Below are 25,262 nucleotides of genomic sequence, written 5' to 3'. Positions count from 1 at the left end.
CGTGTGCTTCAATTCAATAACACATTTTTATAGAGGGCGCTATCAGCAACTTCTGACGTCACATTTACCTGACAACCATACAACAACTTTTTGATCGTATTGTTTTTGTGCTGAAGTTTCGATTTAAAACGTGCAATATTAGTGATTTTTCTTTCGAATTTATTTAGAAATTAGAAGTAGTAAGTTTTTATATAACATTTTAAGTAGCTTATGTGCAAATTATATTGTATTTTGAAAGGGATACTTAGCCTTAATTTATAATAAGCTAGGCTAGCCTAGCTAGGCTAGTAGTAGTAGACTAGGCCTAGGGTAGGCTAGTAAGGCCTGGCCCTAGGCCTAGATAGAGGCCAACCAGGGGGAGATTCCCTGGGCCTACCTACCACACACACAGACACATCAGCCAGGCTAGAGTAGGCCCTAGAGCCTCTCTCTATAGACCTGGACAAGAGAGTAGAGACCGTAGGCCTAGTAGTTAGCCTATTAATTAAGACTAGCCTAGGAACACTTACTTTTGATTTATTAGTGTACTAGCTAACCATGGAGGTATTTATACCTCCATGAGCTATTCTATACTATAGTAATAGGCATAGGCTAGGCCTATATGCCTAGCTATATGTTCCAAAGTTGCTCGTGCTAGCTTATCTTTTAGTTTTAAAATTAGTTAGGTCTGCCGCCCTGGAGGCATATTATTTAATATGATACAAACTTTTTTCCATCTTTTTCAGATACAAAATGCCACCAAAGAAAAAAGGCAAAAAGAAAGGAAAAAAGAGCGGAAAGAAAAGTGGTAGAAAATCCGCTCGAGCAAGCTCTGCTCCATCGGGCATGAATCTGACAGAAGTAAGCAAGGAGTTTTTCTTGATTCAAATACGGGATCTTGAGACCAGACTGGCCAGGTAAATGATCTTTGAACTTTTTAAATCAGAATTGTTATTTTTTTATATTTTATTTATTGTTATGATTTTTATATGTATTTATTATTAAATGTTTAAATTCAAGGTACCAAAAAAAATGTGATGAACTCGAAGTGGCCAGCTCTCAATTCTTAACAGAATATGATCAGATGTCAACCGATAAGAAAGAGATAGTATCATTCCTTAAGAAGCAGTTGGAGCACAGACAGGATGAGATAGCTGACCTGAATGACAGATTAGTGGGGCTACAGCAGGCAAAGGACCAGGAAAAAGATGGCTATGAACAACAACTAACACAGCTTAGGACAGAATTCCAAGAGACTAAAGATCAACTGACATCAGAAAATATGATATTAAGTATGAAAGTCATCTACCATATTTGATTAAACTTTTATTTATTGATTATTGTTATGATTGATTGTAAATTGTTTTATATTTCCTGGTATTTTTGTGAGTTGGTAACAACCTTTCAGTTTCATGATGCTTTAATTTATAATTAATTCATTTCAGGTGGGAAGTTAGCATCACTGGAGGAGTTCAAAGTTCAAAAAGAAGATTTGATGGCAAAGTTTGCAGCGATGGAAGTTGATCTTGACAGGCAGAAAACCGACCACAAAGATCACATATATGAACTAGAAAGAAAACAAGTTGTTGATAAAGACAGGTTAGTTAAAAAGGAAACATACGAATGAATTTGTATCAATAAATGTGCATTCAATAATAATAACTGGTCACCAATACAAGTCCTCAACCAGCAAAACAGACTAGATTGTAATTTGAACAATTATTGGATGAACTAGAACCTCCATTAAGGGGCATATTTGGAACAAAGTGTACCCTTAATAAGGGGGTCCCCTGAAGAGGGGTTGACTGTAATGTAAACTCATAAGATTTTCAACTTTTGTTGCATTTTGAGTGTTATACCAAATAAATAAAATAAATAAAAAAAAAACATCCCTTAACATAGTATGACCACCATATTTCATGAAAAAAGTGTCCTTTAATAGGGGTGTCCCCTGAATATTTGTATCCCAAAATTTTAAAAGGATTTTACTTTATACAGCTGAATGCAGATCAAGTTAATTAAGTAATCCCAGGTTTGTGTAATTAACTGAAAACAAAGACTTTGTTATTGGAAAAAATATTTTTTGAATAGGTTAAAACGAGAGATGGTCCTACGTGTCAACCAAGTAGCCTCGGAATTCCGTAAGGTCTCTAACAAACAGATGGCTGACACCACAAAGCGAACAATACGCGAGAACGTTAGCATCAATGCTCAACTTGGCAAGATGTCTGACAAAACCATGGAACTTATACAGGAAAACGATGAGCTACGAGCAAAAGAAAAAAAACAACGGCAACAGATTGATATGTTAGAAGCTAACGAAAAAGAACTGGCCAAGAAAAACCATAGCAATCAGAAGGTAACAGCTTTCTCTCGATTCAATTGGGGTGGTGTCCCCTGAATAGGTTCTATTATAACACACCTGATTGTATTCTTGCAATTTAATTGGTCAATTACGCATCATGTGTCATTTGAAATTAGCCCTATGTAACAAAAAAGTGATATCTAATAATTATCACTATCTAATGTATGTTCAGAATGCTGTTTTTTTCACCTCGGCTTTGCCTCGTTAAAAATAGAGCATTCAACTAATGAAATATTCTCACCATCCATCAATCATTTATTTTGTATAAAAGATTTTTCTACTTAAGCTCTGTCTACAGTATCAAACTAGTGTGATGTGCCCAAATATGGTAGTGATATGACATCATCATCATGTCCATAATCTATGGGCACATCACATTTTTTGTCGCATAAAGTTTGATAGTGTAGACAGAGCTTTAGAATGTCTCTAAATCCGAAATAATTTCTTTATAAGGTAATTCGTATGTTAACTGAGAAGGCAAAACAACAGGAAGCCATGATAATTGAACTGGAAGAGCAAGATAAAGCGTACGTTGATCTTGAAACAGAAGCGCAGCTTCTTCGCAAACAAGCCGAGTCGTCGCGCGAGGAACTTCAGGCAATGGGTAAAGAGATGGAGCATCTGGAAGAGGAATTAGACATGACGAAAAAACAACAAGTAGAGACGAAGAAAAACAAGGAAAATGTTGAACGAATCCTGTCGGAAGCAGCGTACTCTTTGCATAGGATATTGATGGTGAGTCTTCCGCAATGCGTAGAGCTCTGTCTACACTATCAAACTTTATGATAGTAGTGATATTCCCAATTATGGTAGTGATGTCAATATATGGGCACATCACATATTTTTGTCACATAAAGCAATTGAACTCTATCCTTCACAATCTACATAATAATCTAAATTATAATTCACAAAAACAAAATATATATATTACAAAATTTACATTTTCAGATAATTTTTGTATTCATTATCTGAAAAAGGGGGATTACCATGTATAACAATTAACAACTCACAGTATTAGAACAAGTTTACATATACAGCAAACAGTTTCATTTCTTTTTATCTTTTAAATAAATCTTTAGTTTTCTATAAAATATTTATGATTGTATTTTTTGATACATAAAGATTCATAGGGAATTAGGTCAAAAGGTAAGACCTTGCTACCTTTAAATTTTACACTTATGCAATTAGTTAGTAATTTAATTGTTTACTTGTTTCATGTATTAATATTGAGAAATGATTATTAATTTTGAATAAAATATTAAAATAATAAAACTACACTTTGCATATAAATTGCAGTAATTAGCTCTTATGTTCCTAAAACAATCGGCATTTTAAAAATTATTATTGCACCTATTTAAGTTTGTAATGTTGTTAGATTGCCTTGGTCAATCCTAGTAATGCAAGATGTACATGTTATACCAGATGACATCACTACTCGTAGCGTTTTGGTGTCTTGATATATGAGCGAGTGTCTATGTTACAAAAAAAACCTGTGCTTCTTTCATCCAGGTGGTACCAGCCACATAATGCTAGGCAGTACCTAGATCATGATGAATTGTCATCTTTAAGACTCATGCTTATTATGTTTGCACTGGATTTAATGCAGCTTTGTCAATTCACTGTTTTGTTCTCAATTATTAGATGTTCTTTATTTAATTATATTTCTATTAAATTAGAAAATAATCAACCTTGCACTTACATGATACTGTCATAAAACGAACGTTAGAATTTAATTTAAATTTGCTTTAAACTTGTTCAAAAATTGTTTACTTTTAAAACTATCAACAGATCACTTAATTTATTATAGAACAGGAAAATGTGTCCAGAACTGACTAGAGAATGATTTATTAATGAATATTCATGATATGCTAATTATTATGATTAATTTTAATAGATGAAGGAGTCAGAGGATGGTGTGTTAACGGAGGAAGATTCAGAAGGAATTGAGCAACGTGACAGTATGCTGGAGAATCTTCTGGTGATCCTAAACGAGGCAGCTGCCATCGGTGTCGGTCCGTCTCCTGGTGACTTTATCAAGGAAGAAAGCGCAGCATACCGAACAAAGAGCCGAGGCTCGTCATTCCCAGGCTCAAGATCGGCAATGAAACAGAGGTTTGTATTCTGCAACAACTAAAACTGCAAATATTTTAAATCCTATCTAATATACGTCCATTAAAGGGAGGGAGTGTTCTCTATGAAGAGGGTCCCTTGATTACACAGGGTTCAGTAAAATAAAATGAAACAAAAAGGAATGTCCCCTCAATAAATGTTGACCGTAAGTTTTAAAACATGTATTTCCCCTTGTTTTTTTCACTAGAAAGTATCCCCTTGATAGGGTAGCCCTTGAACAGGGGGGCCTCAAAGGAAGGTTCTACTATTATTTTTAGACAGGGGTGGATCAAATCTTCATTGGCCGTAATTGTTTAGCCCATCATGAAATGATGGTTCTAACTTTTGTTTATTTTCATTTTATAAGGGCATTACCAATAACTCCTATGAGCAGAGGATTGAACAATTTAACCCACTACCAAATCGGTGATCTGGGGCTTGTGCCGAGGCCTAAGCCACAGTTCTATGCTTCTGACAAGACCAGACAGCTATCGGCTACCAGTCGACTGAATCGCCTGCAAGGGGTTAAAAGTAGATCCGTTGGAATACAAGCGGCCAGCTCAGAATCTAAGGTATGAAATGTTTGTGAATGATAAGTATCAAACAATACAAACACAATGTAGAAATGTATATACAGTACAGTCATCTCACTTGAACTGGTCTGTTTAGTAAGGGTTTCTGGCTAAAAACTTGTATTAATAATTTTTATAAACTTTTTTAATAAAATTTTAAAATGAGCGAGAAAAACCGGATATAAATTTCAGTAAGTACCAATAAAACCTGAATCTAATCTAATTTTATGAGATTTTCTTTTCATTATTTTCGCAGTTTGAAATGATAGCATCTCAATTCCCATCCGTTGCCAGTAAATCTTCAAAATCTGCCATTTTTCATGAAATAGCAGTGACGAAGCCGCCGCTTGGACCAATCATGACGAAGGGAAAGTTTGTGCGCTGACGAGTCCCCACTTTTAAATCTTGTTTTATACACTGGCAAATATAAACTATACAAGTTTGGATTTATAAGTTTTAATAATTATGCCAAATTATGATTTTAAATGTTCTTATGAGTATTTGTAATCGTAAAAACTGTTTTTAATTATTGTAAATATATTATGTAAATAAATATTGTGTACAGTATCATGTTGTACGTAATTAAGAGAGTACGGTTGCATCTTTTAAAAGGTAGTCCCGCCGGGTATAAAGCTCTGTCTACACTATCAAACTTTATGTGACAAAAAAAGTGATGTGCCCATATATGGACATGATGATGTCATATCACTACCATATTTGGGCATATCACTACCATATTTAGGTATATCACTATCATATTTAGGTATATCACTACCATATTTAGGTATATCACTATCATATTTAGGTATATCACTATCATATTTAGGTATAATCACTACCATATTTAGGTATATCACTATCATATTTAGGTATATCACTACCATATTTAGGTATATCACTACCATATTTAGGTATATCACTATCATATTTAGGTATATCACTACCATATTTAGGTATATCACTATCATATTTAGGTATAATCACTACCATATTTAGGTATATCGCTATCATATTTAGGTATATCACTACCATATTTAGGTATATCACTACCATATTTAGGTATATCACTACCATATTTAGGTATATCACTACCATATTTAGGTATATCACTATCATATTTAGGTATATCACTACCATATTTAGGTATATCACTACCATATTTAGGTATATCACTACCATATTTAGGTATATCACTACCATATTTTGGCACATCATACTTTTTTTTGATAGTGTAGACAAAGCTTCAGGTTTCTATTGCAATGACCAGTGAAATAAGCCACTTTTTATAAAAATATTATATTTATGTAAATTGTTACCCTTTAAAGTGTAAGCCTACATATCGTTAGCATACATAAATATATAACAATATTTTTTGGCTTTATTAACCTTATTCACAATTTTATTTCTCAGGAGAATTTGTTTTGTGTAAAATAAATAACACTAACAATATGCAAACAAACATTATGACTTCATGTTCTTGTTCTTTTTTCTAAGTAAATAATGTGTCATAATGTTTTCATGTAAACCAAAAATATGAATTATTTGTTACAAATACAACAATAGACATAAGGCTCAACGCTAAAGTAGAAAATTCTTGATAAAAAATATACAATGTTATAGAAAAGTTTTTAAAAAGAACGCTACAAAAAATGAAGTACAAGGCAGTAATTGGTTTGTTAAAGGGCCCTTTATGTCGACATGGAACTCAACTCAACTGAAAGGAACTATACTGGGTGCGCAAGAGCGCTTATGTCGACACAGTTGAGTAGAGGTTCCATGTCGACAAGGGCACCTTAAGAAGAACAAGTTTCAAATCGTCTAAATCCGGGAAATTTAAAAAAATCAGAAATAGATTGATTGAAATTATATATTTATTACATTTACTGTATCTTTGCGACTTTTCAATGAATTCCGAATTCGTTATAATTCCGAATAATAATTATTGTTTTCATTATTAATTTTTTAATTATTGCAAAAACATACGGTTATCGGATCAATATATTTAGTGTCGACATTTTCTGCTATTCATTTTCAATGCCTATCTATCAAGACTGTCGGACCTAAATTAAGCTGCATTTTGGGAGAGAGGGAGAGCGATCACTAGATTTATATTTAATACATGAATCAAAATTAATAATAAAACTAGAAAAATTGTTTTCGAAATAGAATTTAAAAGGAAATCAATACATTTGCATATAAACCAGGTGACACTTTAGTCATGCATGTGTACTAGTGAAACGTTGATGGTTTTAATTGCCTTGAAGGAAGGGAAAAATGTAATTTAATAATGAAGATCATCCTAAATAATCAAACTGACGAATTAAAATCTATTTATTGTTTGTAAAAAAGTGAACGACTAGATCCAATGTGTTATTGAAATTCGGAAGAATAGTAGGAGGTATTTACCATCACAGTTGTATTCAAACTGCGCTTGACGGCTTATTAAACCATTGCAAAAACGGCCACGAGTTACACTATTAACAGTACTAGAAATGACTATGGGCCTAATAACACAACTACTATCATATTAAATTATTAACAATCAAATAGTCATGGCATACTTTATGGTAGAATCATTTTAGCTTCCCCCAATCAGCAGAATAAAGCGACTTACTTACAGCAATTCACGGTTCCGCCGGTCAACTGAAATAATTATTCGGAGTTGCCTATCTCTACTTGCATTCTCAGCGGATCGGATCGATCAGCATAGAGTACAGATGTCAAATTTGTAAATAATGGGCAAACCTTTTCTTATTTTCTTATTCTAATACATTTTCCCAAAGATATATAGACGTGTTATTGTTAAAGAGTACGGATTGCATGATTTTGTACGAATAAGACTAATGTTGATATTTTAAAATAATGTTTAAACTTCGACCACCTCTCTCTATCCAGTATTTTCAGGAACCTGAATACGATCTTCACCTATACCCACACCCCCCCCCCCCACCCCCAGAAACATGAACAATTAAGATAAGTTAAATCAGACTTTGAATAGGTTATTTTGTAGTTTCAATCAAGTTAATCACTTCCGTAACAAAAATAAACAACAAATAATGTTTTCTCATATAAAACGACAGAATAAATGGTCAAATTCAACCAAAAACCCATTATCTGGCAGCCAATTTTTGACTATTTTATTGCCTTCAGGTAAATACATTTTTTCGATTTTTTCAAAATACTAGGCCTATATTATGTTATATTAAAATGGCATATCAAAAAAAAATTTAATTCATTAATCCATGCCTATACTAATAAATATTGAAGGGTTATGATTGGTCAAAAGTGTTGGTATCTTGGTAGGCCTATTGGACATTGGATCGACCATATAGGGCCCTAAATATCTCTATGATTGGACATCATCATTCCTCATCCCGATTTTAGGCCTATATCAAACAATAACTCCTACATCACGACGGATGGCGTGCATTTCATACTAAGGAGTATGCATTATACGTTTTCATTAGACAGAAAATGTAGCACTTTTCTATTATTTATATTACGATTTTTAATTGTAAACCTATTTAAAAATCGGCTAGTCGAGTCAAGGCTTTTTAATTCTTATCGAGAACATTCCCGTCACGGCTCAATGATTTGGTGAATCAGCGTTTTTTCCCACACAGCCGACCAGAGAGGTTTGTTTATTTCGCATTTGAAAAACAGCTTTTTGTCAAAATGTCGGTTTCAGAAGAACGTATACCTTTGGCTGAAATAATTACAATTGACACTGGTAACATAATTAATTGGGCAAACATGAAGCGAAAAGTGCCGACTTCTTCAACAGATGAGGTAATTTAAGCTACATAATTATAATAGATCGGTAGGCCTAGAGGACTAGGCCAGGCTCATGCAAGCTTAGACTATTAGTCGTCGTTGTGGAGAGAGCGACGATGGGGATTGCAGTACGACCTTCCCTGGTGACCAGTCTGGCTGTTGTGGATAACGATATATCGAGGCCTAGCCTCAGATGGTGAGAAGCGTTGAGTTGATTGATGTAAACAAAATTACCACAAGAATTTGGCACACTGACACCTGTCAGTTTCGATACTCCCCACCACCCCCTGATTTCCCCATCCATACCTGGCCCTGCTGTCCCCCATATATAGCCTACTGTATTCCCATTTAAACATTACACACAAGACTATGGTCGAATAGTCCTATATCATTAAAATTATATATTAAAAGTCTATAAATTTGTATAATCAATAGATTCGAGTAAGCATTGATACAACCTTAAGTGCCTGTCAAAAAGAGGCTGACCTTGAAAGGCAACGTGACCTTCGCCAACTTGTGTGCTGCTATCCAAACAAAATTCCAAGTCAAGAAACGAGAGAAGAACAGAAAATTACCGTCAAGTTGTTCACTTTCAACACAGAAGTCGAAATATTCAAAGAAGCTATTCAAAAAGGTATGTAATTCATAGCGAATAAATGTAATTTATACTGTATATAGGTAAATTTTGGTGTTATACTAAAAAAATATATATGTATATGTTATATACTTTATTTTCTTTACTTATTTTTTCAGCCTTAAAACAGCTTTCAGTGACGATGATCGATACAGTCTTACTGAGCATGCCCGATGAACCTGATGATGAAAATCTAACAATAGATCATGTGAAACCTCTTTGGGAAATTCTAGAGGGATATGTGGCCCAGGGTACTATTGGAAACTTGGGCGTTAGTGATGTAGATCTACCATTGTTTGTAGAGCTTTATAATTGGGCTGAGGTATGAGCTTAGTTGCAGTCTAATAATAGTGGTAGTCTTGAGCTCTGTTTACACTATCAAACTAGTTTGACAAAAAAAGTGTGATGTGCCCAAATATGGTAGTGATATGACATCCATATATAGGCACATCACATTTTGTTTGTTACATAAAGTTTGAGTGTAGACAGAGCTTATATAGAGCCTAATACAAATTCCTTACACCACACAAAAGAAAAATAATGTTCAAGACACAAAATCCTAAAATAGCAAAAAAAAAAAAAAAAAAATTTGAGATGCAGAGGAACTATTTTCACTTTTAGGGAGATTACACATTTATTTTTTGCTGTTCAATGGAGTAGAACCCCTTCTTTGGTAGACCCCTATTAAGGGGACACTTTCCTGTGAAACAAACAAGGGAAAATGATATCTTTAGCACTAACAGTCCCCTATTCAGTGGATAGCCTTATTAATGGGACAACCTTATCGTTGGGTCCTGAAGGTGTCCCTTAATAGGGGTTCAACTGTTGTTATATGTTTGTGTTTTTTTCTTCAGGTTAAGCCAATGATTAATCAGTTGAACCTCGCTACATGCTGCGTCATTCCACCAGAAATGAAGGACTTTGCTAAAGAAAATAATGTGCAGCTTCTCACACATGCAGACCCACGAAGTAAGCCATTCACATGCCATTGCAATTCTCGGTACTGTATCTATTTCCAAGGTGGTATCATATGAATATTTGGTTATACATCACATGTATCTAGTAATCTAAATGAGATGCTGTATTACCAAATATTCCTATGATACAGCGAAAATAGATAGGTATGTGGAGCATTGGGAATTGGGTACTAGATGCGTGTAGTGCAGACTATTGTACAGCCTTGTGGTGCTATTGTATAGTCTTGTGGTACTACTGTATAGCCATGTGGTGCTATTGTATAGCATTGTGGTGCTATTGTATAGCCTTGTGGTACTATTGTATAGCCTTGTGGTACTACTGTATAGCCATGTGGTGCTATTGTATAGCCTTGTGGTACTATTGTATAGCCTTGTGGTGCTATTGTATAGCCTTGTGGTGCTATTGTATAGCATTGTGGTACTATTGTATAGCCTGGTGTTTAGAAGGCCCCATCACATTTTCTTCAGTGCAAATACAGTTCTTCTATGGAACATACATTGGTAAGATTCTGCTTGAACATAATATACTGTAATTTGTTGTTTTAATATATTTATAGATATCCTACCAGTCGAGGTATTCCAAGAAATTGTTTCAAACCAATTCAGTTTACGAGATGCAGCTGGCGCCACGTGGTATCCATCATGGGTTGTACGATACACGTCAATTGTAAAAAATCGCGCCATTGTTCGCTGCAAGGGATATATTGTACGGGCTCAGCGGAATCTCTCTATCATTGATGGATGATGTTGGATACAAATATTAAAGAAAATATTAAACAACATTCGCATTGTTGAAAACTGACCAATCAGGGCATGATTTTTCAAACTTATCGGGTGTAATAATGGTTGCCATGGTAATCTAGAATAAATTTCAATGTTATAATTTGTCTCATTTTCAATGTTGAGATAATGAATTTGATTTTCAGTTTTATACAATATTAAATTAAGTTTTTAATATTCCGCTTTCCATTTAAACATAAGATGATCATTTTTACATAAAGGACACATATACAGTACATTAGTATATTTTCACTGTTCTTTATATAACAATTCATAAACCAATATAGTTGGGAATTATATTAAAAAAATATTTTTACAATGGCAAACAAATAGGTTTATTTATATTTAATTAGGAAATGTATGTGTGGGATTACTGTATATGTAATTGTTTTTTAAATGAAATGTTGATTTCCTCTATGCTATATCAACATAATAAGTAATTATTATATAAGTTATATTTTTGAGAATACACTAATTAGAATAAAAATATTAAAAATCAATTTTGTCATTTTATTTATTATTCTTCAATAAACAAAACAATCACAATAATTAATAATACTATTACATGAAATATTCCAGTCTTCACTGTCCCTTAATAATATACATATGATACATGTTATTTACAATAATCTACGATATACTGTCTTCATGCCACAAAATTATTTTTCTTTTAATCAATAAGTAGATACTAGCCATTTAAACACTTGCAAATATATTTCTATGGAAAGATGTAGAGGAACGCAGTGCGGAATAAAAGCTAAAATAGGTCAACAGGTGAGCCAACCTCGACCCATGAGTGCGTTTAATTTCACCCAAGTAGCGCTACTGCTAAAAGAATAAAATGACATTAAAAGGGTTAGTAACCTTCTGTGTTTCCAGAATCCTACCTGCTCGCTACACTATCTGGCTAGCAAAATTATTTCTAAATTACTAACACGCCCATACTAGAAATTGCTACAACCCACTGTACTAATCTACCCTGTACCCTAAATACAGTGAAATACATTGATAGAGGAAAGGAAAACAGTACAACTGGTTCACATAGATATCGTATTCATCATACACACTATGGTGGAACATAATAGATGGGTTATTAATTATTGGTAGAACATTTGGTTTAAAATGCACATTGTATAATAGACTAGGTACTGTATACACCCAGGAACCACCAGTAAAGGGCAACATAAACTGTTAGATGATGAATAAAAAAATACAATAACTTTAACGAAGTAGTTTGATATTTAATTTTTATCATACTGATTTACGGTAACAGATTCCATTCCATATCTGTAACCAATTACATATATATTTTGATATAGCAGATATAAATAACACAAACAAACTATACTTCTATTTATTATTATTTCTTATATTAAACATACAAACTAGATGCCTCTGATACAGCAAGTAGTCATGGCAGTGGGGGTTGAACAATTTTGAAATCGGGCGTAGACTTTCGGCGTATTCGATTGGGACAGAGTATAGTTTTTTTGTTTGGAGTACTTTGTGAGTTGAGTTACGTTGAAGATTGGTGTTTGTCAACGTTAACTAACATTTATTATTAAAATGAGATTTTCTGCTGAGCACAAAGGTTTCCAAATTGTAAATTAAACTTATATTAAACAATATTATACATGTTTATTGTTGTCCACGGGAGCCTCAACAAATAATGTTATAAAGTCTGAATTCAGAATTTTATTTTAACTGTCAAAAAAAGGAGTGCGTGACCCAAACAAAATTCCCAATTAGCTCCTGTCTCCGCGTCGTCATGGTACCCACAGCTGGTTTTCATACTTAATTTTAAATGACCTATTGTTACCGATATAACAAAAGAACAAAAGTTAAGATTGACTTATTAGAGTTCTCCTGTTTTGGTGGGAGGAAAATAGATTAAATAGAATTTAAATATTTTATTTTAAATAAATATAAACAATACGTAAAATAAGTTTCATAAAAAAAATCCAGCAGTATTATCAACAAAAACTACTGTGGTACGTTCAAATAGATATCCATATTTCGTATACATTTCAACTGTACATAATTCCACAAAATTTAAATAACAATTATTACTGCAGAACTATACGATCATTACTGCAGTAGCATCATACAAATTAAAACAAGAAAAGCAGCATATACAATATAAATATATTAACTGTTATTTACTACAGTACATAAAATGAATACTGCAATAATCAGATACTGTGAAATAATACAGTTTTTATTCAATTTCACAGTAAAATTGTCCTTATTTGGAGTCTGTATTGAGTAAAGCTGAGAATTGTTTTCACCTATAAATTAAATATCTATCCACAAATAACAATATAATCCTATATATCATACGTTAGGGAGAATAGTAGGTATAGGTATAGAAGAGTGACCATTACGGAGTTGTTTTAAATTGGGGAGGTTTTAAACATATGACCATTACGGAGTTGTTTTAAATTGGGGAGGTTTTAAACATATGACCATTACGGTGTTGTTTTAAATTGGGGAGGTTTTACACATATGACCATTACGGAGTTGTTTTAAATTGGGGAGGTTTTAAACATATGACCATTACGGAGTTGTTTTAAATTGGGGAGGTTTTAAACATATGACCAGTACGGAGTTGTTTTAAATTGGGGAGGTTTTAAACATATTTGGTCCTTAATCTTCATCTAAATATTTCAAACATTTTAAAGAGTAAATTTATAATATCTAAAATCATTTTAAAAATTTATATTTCTTTTCCTGCTTTTCTCAAATTTATTCATTTTTTACATACAGTACAAGGTTTTGTGAGAGTGAATTCAAAGAGTAACAAGAGAAGGTTCTAACAAGGCAATCTAACAACAGGATACTGAACTCTGGAGATCAAAGGGTTTATCTGTGGCTACGACACAATCAGCTCCACGCCCCTTAACTTACACAGTACTGTACATAGTACAGTACTGTTGGTATTTGTCATAGCCAGACATAAGATCAAAGGACTGTTACGATCTTGGCAAGGCCAGCTCAGTGTCCTGTTGGATTGACTTTCGTTCTACCAACTGGGTTATATAATTTCAAAGTTTTGCACCTTCCCAGATCTGTTTTCATAATTGGACCGCATAAAGAATTACAATAACAATACAAGGGGTTAAAACGCCTCATAGTTTGTATCGCCCTTCCCTTCTAAGAATGCCTCAAACGCGTCCATTTCTGGGTCTCCAATATCGTCTTCTACAACGGGTGATTTCTTTTTCTTTTTTTTCTTCTCACCTGTTTCATCTGATTTTTCCTTTCTTCTTCTGTGAGGATCAGTGTCTTTTTTGCTTTCCTTGTCTTTACTCTTCTTGTGTTTGTGTTTTTTTACCTTACGATCATTCTGAAAGAAAAAAAGCAGTAGTAGAATGAACTTTGACCTTTTAATCAACTTAAGCAGTGAAGTTAAAGACCATGTCATCCTCTACAAATACCCTAGATCTTGTGACCCACTTTCGACTACTTACTTGCCAACTAGCTGAGTGGCCTAGCTAAAATAAAGATCTTATTTCACATTGTAACACACCTCAACTAGTCCACTCAAAGTAGCCTAATTAAAGATTGTACCACCCTCTATAAGTAGCCTAGTTAAAAATCTTATTTATACCAATTCTAAGTACCCTAATTCCATTTTGTCACCCACCAAAAGTAGCCTAAGATCTAGCATACAATTATATTTTTCTATTTCTGCTACTTTACATCAAATCACCATCAATGAATATTTACCTCTGAATTTGATTTATCTTTTTTCCTTTCCTTATCTTTACTTTTGTGTTTTGTCTTTTTTGTTGATGAGTTTGTACTAGTTGTATCAGCATCACTGTTGCTATTATCCATCACATCATTTTCCAACTTGGACTCTTTTACACTTGCTAAAATATCAAATTCATCACTTATTCCCCGGTTTAACTTTTCTGTTGATGAAATGAGGCGAGGGTGAAAAAGATGAGGATGATAATAGAATGAATGGTGTTAGTTGGGTAGAAATGAAACCATCTGAAAAACAATTATTGCTACTATTGTAGTCATCAGGCTGAGGACTTCTGTGGCAGTTATTTGAAGTAGTGGCACTGTGGCTTAGCGCTTGATATGCTTGCTTATCATTTCTAACGTCCTCGGTTCACATCAAATTTCAGGATTTTTCAAACAGCCAATAAAACAGCATTCTAAGGGTTAGGGGTTACTTGTAATTAGCCAGTCATGTATTTGAGGTTGGATGATGTGAAAGTGAAAATATACCAACTCTTTGATGACTATATGTTTTAAATTCTTCCAGTTATAAAATTGCTGAGTCTGATTTCAGAGTATCTGATTTTCAAAACATTTTCAGTAAACAGTGGTCAGGTTGGTATAGTGCAGAATAGAACGGCGGTGCTTGGTTCTATTCCTGAAACAAGAGTAAACCAAAAGATATGAGTAATGCGTTGAACTGTATCAACAACCTACTTACTGGTTTTGTTATTCTTTGTACCAACACTCTCAAGGAAGTCCAGATCATCAAGATCTAAGCTGATAACTGGTGTCGGAGATGCCACTGGTTCCTGATCAGTACTGGATGTTCGACTCTTCTGAACTGCCTGAAAAAAAGGGGTTAAATTTGATTTAAAATTAAATGGTTAACTACATGAATAGTTACATTAAAACCCTTCCTCTTTGGACACCCCCATTAAGGGGACACTTCCCATGAAAAGAACAAGGTGCAATATATATTCTAACAATATGGCCAAGCCCCAAATACAGTAAAATTAAGGGGACACCTTCAGGACCAACAAAGTGTCCCCTTAATAGGTTCCCCATAATGGAGTGTCCCCATAATAGGGGTGTCCCCTTAATAAAGTTGTCCCCTCAATAGGGGGTGTGTCCTTAATAAATAGAAGTATCCTCTTAATAAGGGTGTCTCCTTAATAAAGGTGTTAATAGGGGTCTAATGTAGCTAGTCAGTATTTCAGGAGATAATATAATAGTATTGGTACCTGCTCTGCATCACTATCTTCTTCATCACTACTTTCAACTGGAGGAGGCAGACTTTCCTGCTTAAAGATCCTTGTGTTCTTGCTGCCAAAGTCTGTCAGCTGTACGCTAGAAGAAGGGTTCTTCACCTCCACACCAAATTCTTTGATGTCAATATCAACATCTTGAGCAACAACTGGTGAGTCATCCTCTGAGCTAGAGAGTTCTATATCTTTGCTGGTGATGGCAGTCTTTGAAGGTTTCTTTGTTTCTGGTTCACTGTCGCTGGTTGGTAGTACGGTGGGTGAGGTCGGAGTGTTGGCGTTAGATGCGGATGAGAATGTGAGGTTCATCTCATCGTCTGAATCAATCTCTTCTTGGTATCCTGCCACCATTGGATTACCATCAGCTTCATCACTTTGCAAATTAAAATTAATTGTTAATTGTTTTTCTAAAGTTTTAACTACCATTTATAGTTTCAAAAAGAGAATTAATGTGATAATGGTTTAATTAAAAATATATGAAATGCACTTCTACAATCCAACCTTCACCAACATTGGTGCAAATTACATTACTTGGTGTGGTTGGGGAAGATGTCAGGTAATTTTGATTTTTTTGTATGTATTTTTATATGGATGTCCTATCCGAAATAAAGGAAATGTAATGTAATACGACATTTATATAGCGGTATTTCATGAAATGAATGAATGTCTATGTGTACAGAGACTGTAGAAAGACACAATAAATTATAAAAAAAAGTGCTCACTATTTAGAAAATGGTGGTGGGAAAAGACAGTAGGGACTGGGCACCTAAACTTTTGAAGATTGCAATTCAAAAGATATACAATTTCTAGGCCCTGGGCCTGTCTTATTTCAAAACCCTGAACCCCCACTGATTACCACAGCACTGCAGGAATGGAATCCACCTTTTCTTACCTATCACTGTCATACTTTTGTTCTTTTATTGCAGTTTTCTTGAGTTTCTTAGATGCTTTATCCACATCTTTCCAGAATTCATTATTGGCGCTGTCGTCAGGGACAAAGTCATCCACATTGCTGACAACTCCCTTGGAAGAAGTGGGTATCGTTAGAGGAGGAACCTCAGTTTCTGTATAAAAAATAACAAAATATTATTATATATTATCATAATGATGTTCACCGTCTTAGTGTAACTTAGTGTTCCGATGATAGTGTAACTTAGTGTTCCAATGATAGTGTAAGTTAGTGTTCCGATGATAGTGTAACTTAATGTTCCGATGATAGTGTAACTTAGTTTTCTGATGATAGTGTAACTTAGTTTTCTGATGATAGTGTAACTTAGTGTTCCGATGATAGTGTAACTTAATGTTACGATGATAGTGTAACTTAGTGTTCCGATGATAGTGTAACTTAGTGTTCCGATGATAGTGTAACTTAGTGTTCCGATGATAGTGTAACTTAGTTTTCTGATGATAGTGTAACTTAGTGGTCTGATGATAGTGTAACTTAGTGTTCTGATGATAGTGTAACTTAGTGTTCTGATGATAGTGTAACTTAGTGTTCCATAATCTCATGACCTACCTGATGGTTCGCTTTTTGCTGACTTCTTACTACTGAAAAACTTGCCAAATCTTGATGATATTGAAGTTTGGGCGACAGCAGCTGGTGGAGGCGATGGTGTTGATTGTTCGGGGAGTGGGGATTCGTTTGTTTGCGAATTCTTTCGTTGAATGTTCGGTGAGCTTGATGGCGTTGTTCTTTGAGGAGTTGTTGCTGGGGAAGGTTGATTTGGAGTACTGATTGGAGTTGTACTTTGTGAACTTGGTGAACTTGTTTCTATACAATGAGATAAAGCATTGTTGAAAATAAAGTACCTATTCATGACAAGTTACGGTTGGTAAGAAAATTAGGAAAGTGGTGGTCCCTATCCTCTAAGGGATCACAGAATAACCAACCAAACAAAACTGTTATTTCAATGTATGCAAAGTTTTTTATTTATATATATATATGAACATAATTATTCTATATTATATTGGAATTTATTAAAGATGTATTGTCCCCCTGAAAAAATAATTCTTAACTAAATTTTTGTTGAATATGCCATTTTAATGTAACAAAATAATTATCCACTTTGACCAAAAATTGGATAAAAAAAAAGTGTATTTACCTGAAAAAATTGTAATTTAAAGCAAAAAATTGTCAAATTGGCTGCCAGCCAAGGAGTTTTTGGTTGAATTTAACCATTTATTTTGTCATTTTATAAGTGAAAACATTTATTTTTTCGTTTTTTTTTTCTACAGAAGTGATTAACTTTATTAAAACTACAAAATAACATATTCAAAGTCTGATTTAATTAATCTTCATTTTTCATGTTTTTGGGGGACAATACATCTTTAAACAAAATTCAATATTCATGATAAGAAACAATTATCTTACCTAATGTTATTTGAGGTGTTCCATTGGTTAAAATTTCTGTTTTCTTATTTTGTCGTTGTTTTCTCCTTGTTTCTAATGTCTCTAAATATCTAGTAAAAATAAAAATTTATTTATTAAACAATTTTCAGAATATTATAATAATTTTATTTACTATATTCAAATAGAATAACTATTTTTTAGTCACTAAAACAAAATACTACAAAAAAATTATGAACTTACAAATTATAATTTTGATCTTCAGATTCCAGACGCATATTTAATTCTTGTAACGTGGCGTCTGCTTCTAATTGGTTAGTTTCTAGTTGCCGTAGTAATGTTTCACGCTGTGAGAATAAATTATAAAACAGTTAACCATTGGATAAAATACCTATAAAACATCTAAAGCTCTGTCTATACTATCAAACTAGTTTGACAAAAAAGTGTGATGTGCCCAAATATAGTAATAAATAAGTGTAGACAGGGCTTTAAAGACCTATAAACATTGATATAATAATAAACTTGAAACTGAATCAAGTTTAACTTACCTGTAGTTGTAAGAATGGCACATTAAAAAATGTATGGAGGTATTTAAGACCGAACCCATTCTTCATGGAAGACTCTGCATAGCGCACATGTGCAGAACCAGGTGGTCTGCTCAGAAAAAAAACCACAGTAATATTTATGGACTATTATGACATCAATAATTTATCTTGTGACTATGAAATGTACTGGTATGTAAGATCACTAAAATGTAAACATATTCCAAATAGTGTTTTATAGTGATAGTCATTAGTAAGTTTAATGGCTCATTAGTACAGTATGTAAACTACATTATTATACTCAGTTCCAACCATGTGTAAACAAATTAATAACAATTATTTCATCATAATTATAAATATTTGTTTAATATAAAATACTCAATATTTGTTTCATTTCATTTTTGTTGTGTTTTACTATTGATGAAGTTGAAAGCTTTATCAAACATATTCCTGCCTCATTAACAATAACATTAACAGCAATTCAAAGTTTAACATTTTATTCTATAAAATGTAAATATTTGATACTACTTGTACAATATACACATGGTTTCAGAATGATTATTATACATTATATTTCCCTATAGTAGTGTTAAAAGGTAGGAAACAAAAAGACTGATTTTGATTTTAAATGAGGACAAATTGGAATGTTCAATTTAACCTTATTTTTATCATTTTGCTCGGTAACAGTTGTGAACAAGCTTCAAATTCACATTCCATGTGTAACATGACATCATAATAGCAATAACTAAAAATGAAAGAAATTTGCTACCTTTCGAATTCCTCTACGAATGTACTGATGTGGTCCTCCAAGACCGTGCGGTGTTCGGACATATCACGGAAATTGGCAAGAACCACAACCGGGATGTGATTTGGAATCTTGGGAAGCTCTCGCTCTATGTAACTAAACGTCCTGGAAAACACAAACAGAAAAATATAACATCACAAGATAATAAGCATAGAATAAATTAACATGACATAGTTTCTAGTTGAATATGCCATTTTAATGTCACATAATAGTTATTCACTTTGACCAAAAACTGAATAAAAAAAAAAATTCCTGAAAAAAAATATAATTTAAAGCAAGATATTGTCTGTCATTGACAGACAATGGTTTTTGGTTAAAATTACCCATTTCTTTTGTCCTTTTATAAGTGAAATAATTATTTTTTAAAATCTTTATTAAAACGGCAAAATGGCCTATTCAAAGTCGATTTTATGAATCTTTATTTTTTAGGTTTTTGGGGGACAATACTTCTTTAAATACCCACCAATGTTTTGTAATATCCATTAGCATGACAACACCATTAGTTCCCTTGTAGACATCTAAGAACTCCGCATCTAAGCATGGTTCATCTGGTGTTTCCTCAACATCATCATTGGAGATCTTTAACATGTCGTTTACCTTCTTACTGCGGCCTTTATCAACTACGTCCCATACCTCGACTTTGACGACATCATCCGTAGCTAAATACACAAGAAATTGTTATAAAATCTTAAAAAATTATATGAAAGTTTCTGCAGCAGATGAACCTCAGTTACAAATATGTTGTTTTTATTTTCAAGGTTTGTATTTTTCATGGTTTTCACAAGCTACTTGAGCAAAATCGTATCATCTTATAAATCTTATTATCTTCTTATCAACATGGATGAGACAAAGAATGCTTGATGAGAGGAAGGGTAAAGGAATGGAAGAAAATTGATAAAATACAACAACACTTTATTCTAAATTACTCCCACCTTATTTTGTCTTGTATAATTGATTACACTTTTTCATATTACATAACAATAATTACTAAAATAAATATTACGGATAAAGATATATATAAATGTATATAGTATAAGAATGTAATTTACATTAATAATTTTAAATATTTTTAGTACATAAAGACAATAGCAACAGACGAAAAGTGAAAGAAAGGAATGATTGATACTTGGGTAGATACGATGTATTGGAAAAAACCAATAAATAATTTGAGCAAAAAAAAATACAGGATAAAATCCTTACAGAAAAATGGGATAATAAGTGTGAAATGTTTAAAAAAAAAAACAAAGTGAAAAAAAAATGAAATAATTCATATCTTAAAAATAAAAGCTTGTTGTGATTGAATGCAAATATGCATACAATTACCACCACATGTGATACCAAAAGAAGTTAATATAAAGCTCTTATACCCTTAACAAACCAAAATAAAATCATTCGATGAAATAAAACTGAAATAATGCACACAATAAAAACAACATATGTTACAGCAGGGTTCATAGTTCTACAAATCTGAATTTGAGATTCAGAAATTGCTAGTAGATTGTTCAAAATTGTTTGTTGGAAATGTTAAAAACTAGTTAAGATAAATTGTACTTTTTAGTCTAGCAAAGGTATGGTAGGCTTGATGTGGCAATTTCTGATTGATTCAAGTTTTTTTAAATTAATTTATAAAAAAAATGTTGTCTGTTTTAGTTGGGTTGGTAGTAATATATCTTTTACTGTACATTTACAGTAGTAAAGATTTGCTAGTGAATAAAAAAAGAGTAAATTTCTAGCTCTGCAAATACTTAATTGCCCGGGAATGTGAATACTAATTGCGTAAAGGAATTTGAATACATTTTTCTCAAAAAAATTAACCCATATAATGAAATTTAATGAAGCCAAGAACAATTAATATGGAGTGGAGATAGCTGTAGTAGCTGGCAGTGGTTGTGTACTTGTTACCACTTGTTGTCAAAGGAATTGATTAAAAAATGGAGGGATATTTATTTCCCCACCTATGATCAAAATATGTGATGATGTTAGAATTTGTTTGTTTTTCCGAACAATATGAACCCTACTAGCTATCAAAGCAAACATTACAAGCATCTCATTTAACAACATTCCTATTTCAAATTATGCAGTCAATTTTTTCAATATAATACAATACATAAATAGCTGGAACTTAAATGTGTGATAAAGTCATTATGTTAGCAAGGTACTACACAGTAGGTACATACAGATTTACGCAACAAATAAAATATAATTTGACAGGCAAGTTCCACAACGTTGATGCATTACCTTTAAAATCACGCTGGCTACCACAAGCTAATGTTAGCATTTACAAATTAAGGAAGAATTATTAAATAAATGTAGATTAAATTAATTACAATATTAATAATAATAAATGGTCTTTTATAGTCTTATAGTTTATAAGCGCTTTACATAAAAAAGAGGTCAATAAAATGAAAAGATTTATTATGATTTTATCACGTATAATACCAACAAAATTACGGGTGAGCATAAATATGACAAAAAGGCATTTAATGACAATACAGACAGTCCCCTGAAAAACTAATTCTTACAATTTTTTTTTAATATGCCATTTTAATGTCACCTAATAGTTTATCCACTTCGACCAAAATTGGATCGAAAAAATGTATTTACCTAAAAAAACTGTAATTTATTCAGTCATTTTATAAGTAAAAACATTAATTGTGTCCGTTTTATTGTCTACAGAAGTGATTGACTTTATTAAAACTACAAATAATCTATCAAAGTCTGATTTGATTAATCTTTATTTTTCATAAAATTTTTCAAAAAAATCATTTAAATTAATTAATTAAATACAATTGTTTCTTATAGTCAACAAGAATACCTTAAGTCTCTTTTTATTATAAATCCATTAAAATTAGTCAACAGTAGAACACCTCCTTTGGGACACCCCCATTAAGGGGACACTTTCCTATGAAACAAACATCATCCTCATTTTGAAAGATGTATAAATAAACTACAAAATAGTTTGAAAAAAAAAAGTGTGATGTGCCCAAATATGGTGGCGATATGCCCAAATATAGTAGTGGTATGACATCATCGTGTCCATATATGGGCACATCACATCTTTGATAGTGTGGACAGAGCCTTACAGCTCAACTTACCTTTGTAGTTCCATTGAATACTGCACACTTGAATCTCTTGGGTAGGAATGTATTCTTCTTTAAACTTATGACCTTGTAGCCGATGGAATAGCGTGGTCTTGCCAACATTTCTGTCGCCTTTGATAATTATTTTCACTGAAATGAAAATGAAATATAATCAAATTGTTTTGAAATTGTAGCATTTTTGTTGTGCAATAACAAAACTGGATAGCAGATTTTAATGCTACACACATACCACTAGTACCGTAAAATCCTGAAAAGAAAGGTGTCCTTGTGATTGCGAGTTTTACTGTATTTCCATGTAATTTAGTATTGTGACTTTTTAGACACATTGATTTTGGGTGGATGTGAATACCGTAAATCTTCTAATTGTAACCCTGGGTTATTATTCTTTGATTGTGTTTTAGGGTGGGTTACTATTAGAAGTGGGGTTAATACTAGAGTAGTGGGTTACTATTACTAATCTTAAATTAGGCAATTAAAAATAGTCAGAAAATCATAGCAAAATAATAAAACAGTACGAATAAACTCAAAAACACTCAATCCTTCCCCCACTCCCGAGATCAACATGCATTATCTCCTTATTTTCAAAATACGGCTGCATCATAAACGACCAGCTGTCTTCATAATGTCATTTTGTCAATAGGGTTATTATTAGAGTAGTTGGTTATTATTATAGATTGACTTATAAGGGGGGTTACCATTAGAGTGTGGGTTACTATTAGAAGATGTACGGTAGTCCTTTTAGCATGTTAAACTTACTGTTATATTGCACACCCTTGGCAAAGCGACGCTGAAGATTTTGCCCCATTGACTGAAATCCACCAGATGGGGACTTCCCCTTAGCCTCCGCTGCACCAGGCTCATTTGATATGATTTTTTTTAATGCAGAGAACATCTTGAAACCTTTAGCTGAACCGAATGACTACCTTGGTTTTCATTACTACTACACAGACACAACACAGTACCTGTACAAAGGAAAATATTATTAGTGTAATTTTCATTTATAATATTAAAGATAAAAAATTAAAAATAACTCTTCTTATTTAGTATATTTTTATGAAATATATCTTCAAGTTGCTTAGAGGTAAGCTGTATTTTATAAAATTTGTTTTTCTATTGGTCCATTAAAATGGAAATTCATTTTGCTTGGCATAATTAAAACAATAAAACAACAAAGAAAAATACATCAAATTGCACAAACGCTATATAGTAATTAATAGCATAGGCCGATGTTAAAATTTCGATGGGGTTATGGGTAAAAAAAGTAAATAAAATAATTGTTAATGTTATTGCATTAATTATTACTATTATTAAATCTGACATTAAATTAATATTTAGGAACGTGTTTTAATATTTAGGAACAAGTTTTAATATTTAGGAACAAATTTTATATTTAGTTTTAGGAATGCAATTTATAATTACCGTACCTTTAGTTTTTAGAAGTATGGATACGGTACCGTATCTAGTTTGGCCACGGCACGGCGTATACATTTTATACAGAAAATACAAAACAGCATGCAGGAGATATTTTCAAATTGTACAAAATAGTTTTAAAAAAAACCATCAACACAACACAAACAACAACAAATAGAACAATACCTGCTTGAATAATTACCTAGTAAAATAAAAGTATTTATGTTAGGCCTATTATTGTCTACACTAGGCTAGGCCTAAAAGTGTTGTAGGTTACTGTCAATCGACAACTTCCGACACCACCATAAATAATAGATTGGTCCGGGAGGACTACACCGTAGTAGTAGTAGTAGTAGTAAGTAGTAGATAGAGGGCCTAGCCTAGCTATCTTTGACACAAATATTTTAGTCACTAGATAATAAATAATACTTCGTATCATTACCTCAGGTAAATTGATAGTGCTGCTTCCCGTTTAAGTGATGACAAGAACAAATTTTAAATTAATTTGGTAAATTGTCATCGATTTTTTTTCCCGACAATTTGACTGCTGACATGAATTTCGATCCAATCGCCGGATAGCATACAATTCGTGGCAGCCACCAAAGTAAATACGCTATAAAAATAGGTTTATAAAATCCAAATTGATTCATGCATTCTTAAAAATAGGAGGCTATGCAATAAACTATTGACTATTTTAAATATACTGTTCACTACATTTTTAGAACAATAATAGATTGCTTGTTTCTACAAATTTTAACATATTTCAGAATTTCTCGGATGAATATGAACTGATTAGTAATGTAAAAAGTCCAACATGTCAGCCCCCATGGTATTTCTTTTATTAACGCCCTCAATTATTACGAAGTTCAT

The 25,262-nt window shown here is 32.7% G+C and overlaps 3 protein-coding genes across 5 annotated transcripts in view; 2 read left to right on the top strand and 1 right to left on the bottom strand.

Annotated features, from left to right (window-relative positions):
* LOC144838823 (rab-like protein 6) overlaps nt 1-25,114 on the bottom strand; it is a 273,930-nt gene extending 248,816 nt beyond the window's left edge. The window contains exons 1-15 of one of the 3 annotated variants that reach the window (XR_013611709.1): nt 24,835-25,114; nt 23,739-23,944; nt 22,977-23,111; nt 22,120-22,146; nt 20,345-20,540; nt 19,846-19,986; nt 19,083-19,188; nt 18,778-18,881; nt 18,559-18,647; nt 17,704-17,958; nt 17,080-17,251; nt 16,167-16,560; nt 15,644-15,770; nt 14,920-15,107; nt 14,105-14,536 (exon numbers count right to left, since the gene is read on the bottom strand). Coding sequence is in view for 2 of the 3 variants with exons in the window: in XM_078694321.1 (XP_078550447.1) it covers nt 14,309-14,536; nt 14,920-15,107; nt 15,644-15,770; nt 16,167-16,560; nt 17,080-17,251; nt 17,704-17,958; nt 18,559-18,647; nt 18,778-18,881; nt 19,083-19,188; nt 19,846-19,986; nt 20,345-20,540; nt 22,120-22,146; nt 22,977-23,111; nt 23,739-23,874 (2,298 nt within the window). In the remaining variant the exon portion in view is untranslated. Of the gene's footprint in view, nt 1-11,615; nt 14,537-14,919; nt 15,108-15,643; nt 15,771-16,166; nt 16,561-17,079; nt 17,252-17,703; nt 17,959-18,558; nt 18,648-18,777; nt 18,882-19,082; nt 19,189-19,845; nt 19,987-20,344; nt 20,541-22,119; nt 22,147-22,976; nt 23,112-23,738; nt 23,945-24,834 lie in introns of those variants that run through there. The other 2 variants (XM_078694321.1, XM_078694322.1) reach the window with 2 other exon arrangements.
* Nucleotides 72-5,578, top strand: LOC144838829 (cilia- and flagella-associated protein 157-like). The gene is made up of 9 exons (XM_078694331.1): nt 72-179; nt 726-896; nt 1,000-1,271; nt 1,425-1,578; nt 2,071-2,338; nt 2,798-3,079; nt 4,239-4,456; nt 4,821-5,025; nt 5,282-5,578. The coding sequence occupies exons 2-9, from the start codon at nt 733-735 to the stop codon at nt 5,408-5,410; spliced, it is 1,692 nt and encodes a 563-aa protein (XP_078550457.1). The 5' UTR covers nt 72-179; nt 726-732; the 3' UTR covers nt 5,411-5,578.
* Nucleotides 8,647-11,690, top strand: LOC144838842 (glutamate--cysteine ligase regulatory subunit-like). The gene is made up of 5 exons (XM_078694350.1): nt 8,647-8,814; nt 9,235-9,433; nt 9,553-9,755; nt 10,288-10,402; nt 10,968-11,690. Exons 1-5 carry the CDS (start codon nt 8,701-8,703, stop codon nt 11,153-11,155), a joined length of 819 nt encoding a protein of 272 aa, XP_078550476.1. The 5' UTR covers nt 8,647-8,700; the 3' UTR covers nt 11,156-11,690.
* Nucleotides 25,115-25,262: the final 148 nt, after the last annotated feature.

This window comes from Antedon bifida, chromosome 3 (assembly GCF_963402885.1).
Source record: "Antedon bifida chromosome 3, ecAntBifi1.1, whole genome shotgun sequence".
NCBI lineage: Eukaryota > Metazoa > Echinodermata > Crinoidea > Comatulida > Antedonidae > Antedon > Antedon bifida.
The sequence above is the reverse complement of the archived record's forward strand: the minus strand, read 5'-3'. Positions and strand labels throughout refer to the sequence as shown.